The sequence below is a fragment of the Ischnura elegans genome, chromosome 5, assembly GCF_921293095.1.
Source record: "Ischnura elegans chromosome 5, ioIscEleg1.1, whole genome shotgun sequence".
NCBI lineage: Eukaryota > Metazoa > Arthropoda > Insecta > Odonata > Coenagrionidae > Ischnura > Ischnura elegans.
Window position 1 is genome coordinate 123,957,670 of NC_060250.1, and position 13,530 is coordinate 123,971,199.

The following is a 13,530-nucleotide window of genomic DNA, read 5'->3' on the forward strand; positions in this document are numbered from 1 at the left end:
GTCGTGCTATCGTCTCATTTCCTGGAAGGATAGAATAGTAGCAACAACTGAAATATCACTATGGCAGAATTGAAATTAATGGGTCAAAAAAATCATAGCCGCCCATATTTTTAAGACGACGTGAAACATAAAGACTCCACACCGGCCCAAAGTACCATTTCGCGTACTACGCTCAAATTACGTCCCCAAAGCACTCATTTGTTTCCCTGTCAGTCTCTCGCCTTCCTCCACCGCACACGAATGCCTCCTGTCCTCACTTGAAACGGGCTCAGTTATATCCAAACGTACCGCTCATTTCCACCCACAAATTACACAGCTACGCCCTCCGAATGCACCCATTTTGTATCCCTATCCTGCTCCTCCCCACCCTCCGCCATACCTCAACATCACACCTCCCCGTCTCATCTGCCTCCTTCTCTTAAGACGCCTCACCCCCGCTCCACCGGTCATGTTTCCATCTTCCCTTCTGACGCATCACCGACGAAAAAGAGGAAAATAGACAATGGTACGTAATTATTACAATTAGGTTCTCTTTTTTCCTCACGTAATCAGATCTACATGCACGTTTACAGCGAAACAACAAATTAACTGCAACTTTAATTTTTTCAGCGGGAAAGAATCGTCCGACGTGTCACGGTTCATTTCCAAGAAGCAAAAATGGTAGCTAGAATATCATTTTGCCACTATCGCAATAAATGAGCTGAACCACCCTTAAACTTATAGTATCTCACCCCAATACTTTTTTCTAAGGTAGAATGGAGGAGCAATAAAATATTGGCAACAATGTACTCTATATACCCTTTAAAGTTTAATTTGAAAGCGACATGAAGGATTTTGTGTTGTCCCGACGCATGACGCTGATGAAGTTTCCGAGGGTTCTCCGCCGGGCACGTTAGACTGTGGCTAATGGCGCACGTCCCGGCGCTCAACTCTGGCACCGTCCTTAGGGCTTACAGTACACGTATTCATATCTGAGATACATCTATACGTATCATGTACATTTCACACCTAGTGGAAGATGCCAGAGTTGGGCGTCGAAAATTCTGCAGCCGCCGTCTCACTTACTCGATGCACAACTTGTGAAGATTTCATCAGAATAGCCAGTGGCGCCGACTCCATGGGGCCTGAGGGGGCCCGAGCCCCCTCAAAGATTCGTTTGGGGGGGCGGAGCCCCCTCAATAATTCAAGAAAATAATTAAGTAATATTATGCCTCGTGAAATCACAAAAATATATCGGTGATTTTTATTTCCCATGCTTGACGATAGTTACCTTTTAAAATAAATTCAACAATGAGTGTTGAAACAAATAATTATAAGGTTAAGCAGGTTAACTGAATCAAGTGTTGTGAATCATGGTAGTGTTTCGGTGCTGCGACACACTTTCAATTTAACCTCTTCCTGGGGCAAGACCTCCGATATGGCGCCCCCCCCCCCCCCCAATATTTTTTATAAGTCGGCGCCCCTGAGAATAGCCTACTAGTCAACAATTAAAATATGCGTAACGAAAAAAGTTGTTCGTGTAGGAGCAATTCCTTTCCTTAGTATGAAGCGGACGAAAATTATAGCAAAAAACTCCTCATTAACTCCACGTAATCCAACGCAGGGGATCTCCTGATAACTGCCACGAACAATCAGACGGAACACCAATGAATCGCAGAAAAAAGAATCGCAGGATGTGGAAATTTTTTAACACGGAAACTCTGCACTATATCCGACATCTACATAAAAACAGCATCCAATCACCTATACGTGCACTTAATAAATACATTACTGACGGCAAGTACATGACCTGTTACCAAATGGAAACATACTTACTGGAAATTGAGTATATTTTTTTGCTTTTAGCATCAAAACTTTCAATTTCAATATGCTGTAAGATTACTTTTATTACAACTGCGAAAGAGTGTAAACATAAAATAATTGAAGACATGAGGAGGGGAGGGGGTAAAAAGTTCTGAATAAAAGGAAGTGAAGTAAAGTAAAAGTAAAAGGAAGTGAAGTAAAAGATTCAATCGTGATTGCTGAACTTCGAAGGAAGCTTGTTTACGTCACATACGATATTAGTATACAAAAAGCAATAATAAAATTAATTTTAAGATAATATTCAGTGAGAGAATGTTTTCCTACACCAAACCTAAATGTGATATGAAAATTGAAAACCCAATATAACTCAGGAAGTGAAGGAACCCAAAATTTTGGATTCGCCTCTTACCAATTAAAGTATTATCCCTTATGAACACAACAAATCGATGAATAATACGATGCAATTTATCACGGACGGGAATATTTCTCGTGTTTCTTTTTGTCATATCTGCACGTTTTAGATCATAGATGCAGCTCTCTTATATTCCCTTTTCCTGAGTATCCGACTACATTTTGGGATCCTATGCACAAAGATTTAATCCGTGAACTAAATAAAATACAAAGGAAAGCTGCACGATTCGTCAAAAACTGCTACGGGCGTACAGAAAGCCTTACGAAGATGTTCAGCAAATTAGCCTAGGGGCGGTAGAAACTTCGAGGCTGCGCGTTAGGCTTAGATGGCTTGAGTAACTGAGAATAAATATCATTAAGAACGACACGGAGAACATAAAATTACATCCCCGCTACATTTCCATGTCTGACAGAGGCAATAAATTAAAATAATTAAAATATATATTTTTCCGAACGGATAGATATAAGAATTTGTTTTTGCCTTAAATGATAAAGTAAAATATGGAGGGCTAGTTGTAATTTTGCTCGAGCATTAGCTTTTTATATGTAAACGGCTGGTGTCCTAACACCCCTTGCCACACGTCTTTTTAGGCGTTTTGCGGGATAGAGTGTATATTAAGATGAAATACGCAGAACGAGGATAAGGTCACATTTTCCGAATCGCCGTTTAACTCGCTTGATCTACGTTCTCCAGTAATCTTGGCCTGACATTCGATTTTCAGAGGCTCTCCAAACCTTGGTCCCTTCCGCCATCGTGTTTAACTCTACCCCTCAAAAAAAAAGGTATCTTTTCCGCCTTAAGCCTCCTGCCGAACACAACCCCCCGCCGCCGCGCCGCGACGTGCCCCCAATGGAAGAAGGGTCTCCCGAAAGGAAAGGGGCGGCGGCGGCGACGGATCCTGCCGAGAGGGAGCGGAGCGTGTCGTCGTTTTTAGGGGGCGGAAAATATGAGGGAGGGGAAGTTTTCTCCTTTTTTTCTGAGGGTGCGAAGAGAAAAATCCTGAGGGCGGTTATGTGCGCGCTCGAGGGTGGCGTGAGACGACGGTTGTGAGGAGGAGGCCGAGGGAGGGAGGGTGAGAGAGGGATCAATAGGATTCGTCCGGATGCTTCAAGAAGGGAGAGAGATCGCGATATAAAAAGGGACTCTTGGAGAGGAGGAGGAAGAGCGGACGAGGGAGCATATAAATTAGAGTCGTGCTCAGAAAATAACGCAAAATACAGTTTTTATTGAAATAAATACTTGGAATTTTCCAAGATCACTAAATAAGTAAGGATTTTTTAAATAATTACACGATTATATAACAATCGTGTAAAAGTGCAAGTATTTATTTCAATTTGAAAAAATTCCATTCCATCTCGGTTTAATCTTCGAGTTTAATTAGTTTCTTAAATATTTATTTATTTTTTCGTCTGTATTAATGTTGTCGCCTTGAAAACCGTTCCCATTAGATATTATGCACTTGTACCAGCGCTTCTTCCAATCCTCGAAACACTTCTCAAACTCGATCTTTGTGATAGCCTTTAGCTCTGTTAGCGATTTCTTTTAACGTCATCTATGCTTGTAAAACGACGGCCTCTTAAGTTTTGGAAATAGGATAAAAGTCACAAGGAGCCATGACTGTCGAATATGAAGGCTTACAGTATTGTTTTGGCCAAAATTCACAAGCAAGCGAAGTTTAAAAACTTCCGTTATTTTCCGAACACACCTTATGCATCTCTCATATGGCCCCGACTGATTGCTCCTCCGACCTTCACGAAAGTGGGAAAATGTACGTATTTCAAGAAGAAGATCAATGAGCGATCTAATCTGTAGGAACTGGCTATATGGTCCTCAAGGGCGGCTAATAGGCTAAGGATTGGGTTCAATGTAATAATTTAATTTCTTTGCTTTATAAAACTAATTTTAACAAAGACGAAACGCTGGTATTTTTAACGAATGGATGTACACACGAAATTCTCTGTTATTAAAACCTATTCTCTTTTGCAATTCGAATTTTTGTCCGAAAAGTAAGTTTATAGTAGAAAAGTCTAACATTTTTCTTTTAAATAGACTACCTATATATCAGATTCCCTTAATGATCAGTAATAGAAATAATATATATTGACGGTGGCTTTTATTTGCCATTGGAAATTGACTTAGAAATTCAATACCATCTCCATTTATATTGCTTCAAGTGCTGGACTTTAGTGTTACAAATTGTTCCCCTTGAAATTAGTGCTCTTTACACATTTACTGAAAAGAGGTAATATTCACAGCAGTGGAGCCCACTCCATGGGGCCTGAGTGGGCCCCAGCCCCCTCAAAAATTCGTTATGGGTAGAAGGAAAAAATGTGTCAGGCTTGTCGATTTTCCCCGGAGTGTCCAGATACGAGTTATCAGGGTTTTAATGTTGATCATATGACTCTTCTAAAATGCTTAAAAAACTTAAAACTCACTACTTATAAAATTTATTTATTATTATTTAGTATTACGTTACGCCCTGTATGAATTTCTTATCGACAAGATTTCATGGAAAAAAATCAGTTGGAAGCACACTGCCATGCAGGGAAATGTCGATGAGATAATTACGCGGAGAAATAAGTGCCAATAAGGATCAATTACTACAGTTAATATTTTCCACAAATACCAAGTAGCAAGTTCAAAATTAAAACTTCTATCTTTCTTTTAACAAACACTCATAATTTTAACCTTAGAGCGTGATAGTTAACGCTGCCATCACAGTATATGACCACTAATTCAGGTGAAAAGACAGAATTTCTCCGAGCCCCGGACCGAACCAAGCGAGTAATTAAATTTTTCAGAATGATGAAGTAGAAATAGATGTTCTTTAGAAAGCTCAAAGTCCATAGTTCACAACCAAATTAAAGATGGAGGCAATTTCACTAACAACGCCTGTGTCGGGAGCATTAACATTTGCTCCTTAGACTAGCTTAACAGGTTTCTTTAATCATAAAGAGCTTATTTTCTCTCTGTGTATGCTTAGCTTCTTGAATGTACGATTAAGAAACGAAACTACTTTGAGTAGTCATACCTGATACCGATAAAATGATTGCATAATGCGTGATTCTCGAAGAAGCGAACGAAATAAATTATATACGAATATATCCAATTGATTATGATTTTCTCCTTCAACGAGCAATAGAATTATTTGTATCTAATTACATTTTTATAATCACCGAAAACCTTTTATTTCAAAACTGAGGCTATTTTTTATATTTTTTCATAACGGTTGGTAAAATATCCCTTCCGTACCTTCTAGCATACGTGTAAAAATCACCAAATACATTCAATAGGTTTTTCGTTTGAAAGAATTCGAAAATTTTGTGCTTATTCCACAATAAAGAGTTTCACATCTCAAATACGTCGATTAATCCCTTTGTTCTCGACTATTTACACATCTGCTAATATCTACTCTATTTTTTCCATCTCACCTAAAACAAACGGTTACAAACAGCACGAGCAGTTGCCTCTAAAGGAACTCCTGTCCAGCGACTAACCAATTTATCCCCATGCCTCATGTTTAAACTTTTCAGAAATGCATGGGCGAAATTAGGATTACCGAGGTGATCCTATGTTTTAAAACTGGTTCAAACTCTTGCTCGCCAGTTAATATTTATCATAATATCGTGAAATATAATAACACACATAGCCCTTACTACGAGCTCGGTAACTCGAGTTGTTTGCTCATGTCATTATGCCTTTGTAGAGTGTAAACTCGTGTGTTTGGACTGTGTGCTTAAAACCGATGACTCAGAGGTATCAATTACTAAAGTGGATTGGACCCATGAGTAATGATCCCATGCTTTTGAATAAATCGGCGAATGAATCGGCCACACAAGGCGAAAGATAATATTCCCTCAGGAGGATGAGGATTTTGAGTCAAAATAGGAGGGCCACCATTGACCACTCAAAGGGGCGCGTTACCGCTATGCTGTTTAGAAAAGGTTTTGACTGCAATCACGTTACCTTTGAGACTGATAGTTTGAAATATAACTTTCATTTATGGCAAAATGAACTCAAATTTCTGTATAAATAAATATCTATTTGCTTTTTCGTGCACAGAAATAAACACGAATCAATTCAACCATCGACTGGCTTACTTTATGGAACGTAAGTTTCTGGCGTAACAAGGTGGAATTTATCCATCGTGAAGATAGAAATAGCAACATTAAAAATAATAAATAGGAAAATTGGAATTCCAAAAAAATATAAAACGCAAAATATGGACAAAAATAATACGCAAGACCGGAGTGTAACCACAACGTGGCATCATTATAGCACCTCATAGTGCCACGCTGTGGCAAAACCTGAGTCGTTCATTAAAAATCATACGTAGGACAGAAATTACAAAACTGATTGACAAGTCATCAGTTTTGTTGTTTCTTTTCATCAACGACTAAATTAAACGGTTGAAAATAAATGAAAAGTGTGAGGGTAGCTACAAATTTTGTTTCTACTCAATGGGAAATTGTCAAAATGCCAAATAGATTTCACCTGAAATATTTGTTAAAAATTCAACGAAACGCCTCAGATTCTCCCACAAAGAAATTAGTAAAAACTGATCAAGGAGTCCCTAATGCAGCTACCATTGTCAACCAAAAAACCGACGCATTAACACATGTAAATCAGGTCTACACCGCATTATTCTATTATAGATATATTGGGTTTAACAACAAAAAACCATGAATTATTTTCATGAATACGTCAATTTTTAGCCCAATCAAACGAGTCAAACTCATTATGCTACCAAGACATTATAAAACGAATAAAGACAACAATTGTCACTACCTCTTTTTGCTGCTGAAAGCAACATGCGCTGGATTACTTTAACCATCGAAAACGCCTAATAAATTTACTATGCATAATCAAAATACAGTTTATTGCATTTAAATTGTATAGTTCTGTGTATTATTAAAAATATATCGATAACAAGTGGTGACACAGTTTTGAATTAAAAAAAAAGAAAACGAATAATGCTTCACTAAATGACACACCGGAATATTAATATTTAATATTAATTATATATTTTTCATGGGTAAAGGACAGTGGTGGAACTCTAGCTCAACGGAATGCAATAGGTAAAGGTTTTAGACATGCAGTAAAGAGCACTTACACACCACAATGTTCAGCGAATGCTCTAGGCTTGAATTGAGAGAGTAAATGGAACAAAGTATTTTCCAATAACCTAGCTAGAAGTTAGAAGAAAATATCACTTTTCCTGCATGCGATTGCTGTAAGACTACTCCTAGGAATCGCTCTGAAAAATTAAACTAATTTCAATTACTGTAACGCTCAATCTAAAAAGCTTTGCGATAAATAGGAAGTAATTTCCCCTTTAACTCCACTGAGTCAGATAGCATTACATATCCGCTGATCCCGAATTGGAAATTGTAGCAAAAAATTATTGGCCAGCATAAAACACGAAGTAGCGCGGGCTTACACTTTTGGCAAACGGGAAAAGCTAGGATACTTAAGTACTGGCATGCTAGATCATTCAAACATTAACGTGGTCAGATTCCTTAGCGTCTCAAAGAAGACTCGGAGGAAAAAAATCCCAAACTTAATCCAGGGCATAATGAGGGAAATGTTCGCTCCAAACGAGAGGGGAAAACGGCTGAAATCTCTTTCGACCCCACAGGCGCGCTCGGAAGGGGTCAACGGCGAAAAAGGATGTGCAAAAGAAGAGAAAGCGCAGAGAGAAGCCCCCGCGATAGTGACGATAAGGACTCCAAAGCGCAAAAGAGAGTGAAAGTAAATATTCATATTTTACGATGTTTCCTTCACTGATCACCAATAAGAAGCGAGTCTTCTCACTAAAAAGATGCTTTCCTCAGGGTAAAATCATTTTTCGGATCATTATCAAAAACACTAACGTCATCATTACAAAAATGATAAAGGTCAGAATTTTTTTAATGAAAATTATTAAATGTACCCTTTGCGTAAATTAGAGTATGAAGGTTATTAATAAGCATCGATAAGTTTTGCGCATTTAAAGACATGAGATTGAAGACTGATTAAAAGCTAATGATACTTCAAACAAGTCACGGAGTTTTTTAAGCAAATATAATGCCTCCACAGTAACATTTTCGATTAGATCCTTGGCCTCACTTCCAACAAATTTGCCAATGAGGGTAACTGCAATAATAACTAGAATAATCACCAGCTGTGGCATCTGATAACATGAAATTCATCACATAAATTGTAAGATTACTAAGAAGCCAAAGCAAGGTATGTGTAAATTGGTACAAAATAACCAATTTCTTTATTTGCTTATTCCTTTCTTATATCATTAAGATACTGCAACAACAGCTTCTTTAATAAATGCTAATATTCACGGAAGACTCTTAAGGAAAACCCTCACGTAAGGAAAACTACAGCCTACATAATACTAGGCGCCCGAAAAGAACTACCGAACACATTGGTGCGAATATTTGGGAATAAAGTCTCTGTACATCGCGCTAATCATTTCTTCAAGTAATAATACAAGTTAGAGATGGGAATCTTGAAAAAACGATGCGTTTAAAAAAATTTAAATGTTCGAAAAATTTTATTCCATCTAAGAAAACGTATATAAAAAACATTTTTTCGCGAAATTTAGAGATTGATTTTTTTTCGATTATCTAACTACCGTGATTGGTTACTTTAGCCGCTGGATTTCTTCACTGGCTTACGAATACTATATTTTTTTTATTTTTTAACGCAAATTCAACAGGAAAGGTAGTGTTTCCATGTTAGTTAAGCTGATACGTTGGTCTTTTTATGCTTAGGGAAGTTCCTTCGTGTGATGAGATACTGACCTACGGAAAGTTATACATATTGACTTAAAATTTGAATTGCTGTACATTTCATTTTGTTCACGGGTGTGTACTTTTGTGTGCTCCAAGAAGACTCCATTTTTTAGCAATCAATTTATAGCCTCCCAAAAATTCTTGTGGGAGACTTCACGATGCGGCACTTAAATTGAATTCTAACGTGATTAAGACAGCCGCGACCGCTCGTCTGAAAGCAGCATTTGAAGCTGTTTTGAAAGTTAGCCCCTCCATGTGGCTGAATGGAGACCGAATTTTCTTTTTGCTGAGAACAAAAGAGCTGGAGGTTGATAGCTTAAAAAAAGTTACAAACGTTCAAAAACATTTTTTTAAAACGTTTTTTCATTCGATTCGAAAAGAGCGTGAAAATCCGTTTTTCACGCTAATTTGAAAGATGGCGCTTTTCATAGTACGAGTATATATTATTAATTCAGCACACTGAATGGCTTCTATTGGCTTTTACCTGCCATAATAGCCAAAAACAGTGATATTTATATAATTTTTGCATAGATTTTAAATAAATAATTATGTAATTATATCTGTTAGGCTTATTATATCATTCTGAGGGAAGTTTGGTGGAGAACTTGGACGCTGAATTACAAAAATGTGAAGAAAAAAAGTTTTTTTTTATTACTGAAGTTAAACTGGTTAATATTGTTAAAATATTTTTAAATTTACTGACATAAATTATATCAATTTAAAAAGTATGGCAAATTAACCCCTTGCGCTGAAATGACGAGTCTATCTCGTCATGAACTTCTGATGCCAAATCGCACAATGACTTTAGCAATTTAGGACTATTTAGGGCAACGAAGAGATATTTTGAAAAATTGACAATGTTTAAAATATCCGTTATATACATTAAGTACTAATATTTCATGAAATATTATGTATTGGGAGGAATAAAATGATTTTATACGAGTAGCGATGGCTGAGTTCTCGAGGTCCTTCACGGGAAGCTCCAGGTTGATTACAAACTACGAAATATTTTTTCATTAGCTACCGTTCCAATTAAAAAGAACCACAGAAAAAATAAATGGAGAATAGGAGAATGATATTAAAAAAATAAATTGAAGTGGAAGGGGTTAAGTAACGTACACTACATAAGAGCCGATATATCGGCCCGCCGCACTAAAAGGGTTAACGAGCAGAGCATCAGGAAAAAAGACTGCTTGATTGGGGCAATGCATGCTTTAAAGGAGGTTCCACTAAGTAACGATAAGATTGCAGTTTTTTTTAGACTTTCCCAATGTGTCATTCTCATTGTACCCTTTTGACAGGTGGCCAAAGAAGCTGAGTTTTTCAGCCTGAGTATTTTGGAAACTGCATCTGAAAATCTGATGGGATTTTTCTTGGAAAGGGCGATACATATAGGGGATCATTTCAAGGGGGTACACCTCATACTTTCAAACTTTTTTCAAGGGTTAACCTTCCCCATACCTGCTCTCTACAGCCTTAGTTTTTACCACCAGCAACATTCCAAAAATTTTGTGAATGACTGATTTGAAATAGATCAATATTTTGGATTAACCCGCCAGAGCAAGATTTTGGTAAGGGCAATTTTTGCAAATATGATCATAATACAAGCTTTTGTCATTTAAAGGGGTGAGAAGCTAATGGGCACGAGTGATTTTATTTTCTAAACACAGTTAGGTACAGAAATTTATAGAAGAAATATAAAAATTTGGTGGCCTTGAGATACGAGTGCATCTCCATTCTGTGCTGACATCAAATGGAAAATCAAATGCACCAATAAAGGTCTAGTTGATCTCGTTAGTTTTCTCTACCTAATTCCTGAACCTAACTCTAGTAACAAAAGATAATCACTTGTACCCCTTGGCTTCTCACCCCCTCACATGAGATGCATTGATGATTCTTAGGCCAAATCCAAACCTCTCAAATTGTCTATGCACTTCAAGAAGAAGATATAGTAAGTAAGTGGACATCATTTCAGAGCCTGATGATGCACCAATCAGATTAAACAATTAATACAGCTATAGTATAAGTATTTACATGGGTTACAAGTTCATCAAATTTATTTTCTTTCGTCTTTCAGGTGCTTTTCTCATTCCTTACCTAATTATGTTGGCGCTGGCAGGAAAACCCATGTACTTCCTGGAGTTGGCAGTTGGTCAATTTGGAGGAGTAGGTCCTGTAGCTATGTGGAACTGCTGTCCAATTTCAAAAGGTTTGAACAAATTTCAATATGTAAATCTGAAAAATTATAAATACAATATTTTGTAAATAGTGAATAAATACAATACGTTCTGTTTTATCTTCTAGATTACTTTAAACTTTGAAAGTATACACATAATTATTCAAGACTTTACCACTGTTTTAAACTCCTTTAATTCACAACGGAACTCAAGACACCATTACACAGGTTAACACACAACCGCTCCGACTGCCTTCCGGTCAGGGGTACCAACCTTACATTAATGTCAGTTACCAATCTATCACGTTATTTCCATTCAATCAAGTAAATTATCAAGTTTTTGTTATCATTAACTAGCATTAAATCAAGAAAGATATTAGAATTTATTCACTATGTATTTTTATCATCCTACTTTCCATTATGGCAATAAATATCAGAGATGGGTAAAGGTATTTTAATAAAGGAAAACTGCCTAGTATAATGATACCTCCACTGCAAAAACGCTCATAAATCGCCCACCAAATCAAATCCGCTCATCTAGTAGCCCAACAATACGAATCCGCTCAGCTAGTAGTGTGCCCGGAGCATAAACGCTCATATCGTATTCTCCAAGCTTGGAGGTGGGTGTTTATTCTCCAGACACTGCCAGCTGAGCAGATTCATATTTTTGGGCTACTAGATGAGCGGATTTGATTAGGTGGGCAATTGTTGAGCGTTTTTGCAGTGGAGGTATCGATAAAGCAAAAAGAAAGTCCAGCTATTACTTACCAGTGCTCAACAAAGTTTGCTCTAGTGCTCCCACCAATCCAGTAACTGTATGTGCTGATTCTATGCACATAATGAGACATATTCACAATGACTTGAGAAATACAGAGAATATTTACTGATATGTGCCTACGCTAATTTAAAGTTTTTGACTTCATACTTTCAGCGGCCTGAATGTATTTACCATTGTGTATGTTTTTGATTCAGGTGTTGGCTGTGCAATGGTGACTGTTTCCCTGATAGTGTGCATCTACTACAACGTCATCATGTCCTACACGGTGTTCTACATGGTTGCCTCCTTTGCATCTGAGGTGCCATGGAGTAAATGTGACCCTGCGTGGGCAGACATGGAAACGTGCTACGTAAGAGGAAGCACACCAGTAAGTTTCAGAACCAAATAGATCATATAAACCCCATATAGATTGCAAGAGTTGATCTAAAAATTTTTGTGTTTCACCACAATAGTTGATTCAAGTTAACAGTTCTTCAAATTGTCCTTTGAAACAAAAACATAAACAACAGGTCCAACAAATTGAGAAATAGGAATAAGCGGCATTGATTACACAAGAAAATGACATTTTTAATGATCATATTGCAAAAATCATTTACTTGGGGAATGGGTTCAATCCAGTGTGAACTGAAATAAGGACTGAAAACTGAAATTCAATTTTAGCTTATAATAAATTTCATTTGCAAACTAGTGACTAAAGAAAATCTGAAAAGCAAACATTTTTTTCAGAGGGGAGGAGAAGATTACCAATCAGAATTCCAGGGAACCCAGACATTTTTATGATATAACCAAAAGAGAATGAGAGCAAATGAGCCTCTATAGCTTCTCAGGCCTGTAGCAGGAGTACGGATCATTAACCACTGAATCTGGTCTTACCATATGCATGACTCAGGAAACACTTAATTTCATAAAAGATATTTTGCAGCACATCCAACAATCACAGTCTTCTAAAGAAATATATATAAAATTTATTTTGAAATATTCTTGAAATTCTATGAAAAATATTTACTTTGAGATGAATTCTTTTACACCTCCCCCTTTAATTGAAAACTTCAATCATTGTTGAAGCAACCTGCTTTATCACATAGAAGTTTTTCCTACGCCCTGATTATTTTACCAGCCACACATACCTATCAACCAGTAGGCTTCAACCTGTATGTTTCCTATTGAGACATTTCTCTTTCCTAACAAAATAAACTGAAATTGCAACAAAGAAAAATTTTTTCAGTACAATTTTCCCTTACAGGCTCACAATACAAGTTCCGGGAATAATACCATGGCAACTAACTCAACTTACAAGGAGACAGCAAGTCTACAATATTGGGAGTAAGAAAATTTTGACACCAATTTCAATAGTAGAGTTATACTGAGGGATTACAAGAGATCCCTAAAAATAAAAATAAAAATTTGGAAGAATATGTTTCAATATATTTTCAAATCCATATCAAATAATATTTAACTCCATGCTCAAGTTTAAATAATATGCATTTACGTGAATAAATTCACCAACAACTCCCCTATCTATCAGAAATATCTTAAACTACTTTTGTCTTCATTCAAATGTTAAAACAGCCAT

The 13,530-nt window shown here is 37.0% G+C and overlaps 1 protein-coding gene across 2 annotated transcripts in view; it reads left to right on the forward strand.

Annotated features, from left to right (window-relative positions):
• Positions 1–13,530, forward strand: part of LOC124159521 (sodium-dependent proline transporter-like) — a 242,252-nt gene that overhangs the window by 214,375 nt on the left and 14,347 nt on the right. For both annotated transcript variants that reach the window (XM_046535385.1, XM_046535386.1), the window contains 3 exons: positions 11,081–11,212; positions 12,152–12,324; positions 13,201–13,280. In XM_046535385.1, the coding sequence (XP_046391341.1) occupies positions 11,081–11,212; positions 12,152–12,324; positions 13,201–13,280 (385 nt within the window). The remainder of the gene's footprint in view (positions 1–11,080; positions 11,213–12,151; positions 12,325–13,200; positions 13,281–13,530) is intronic.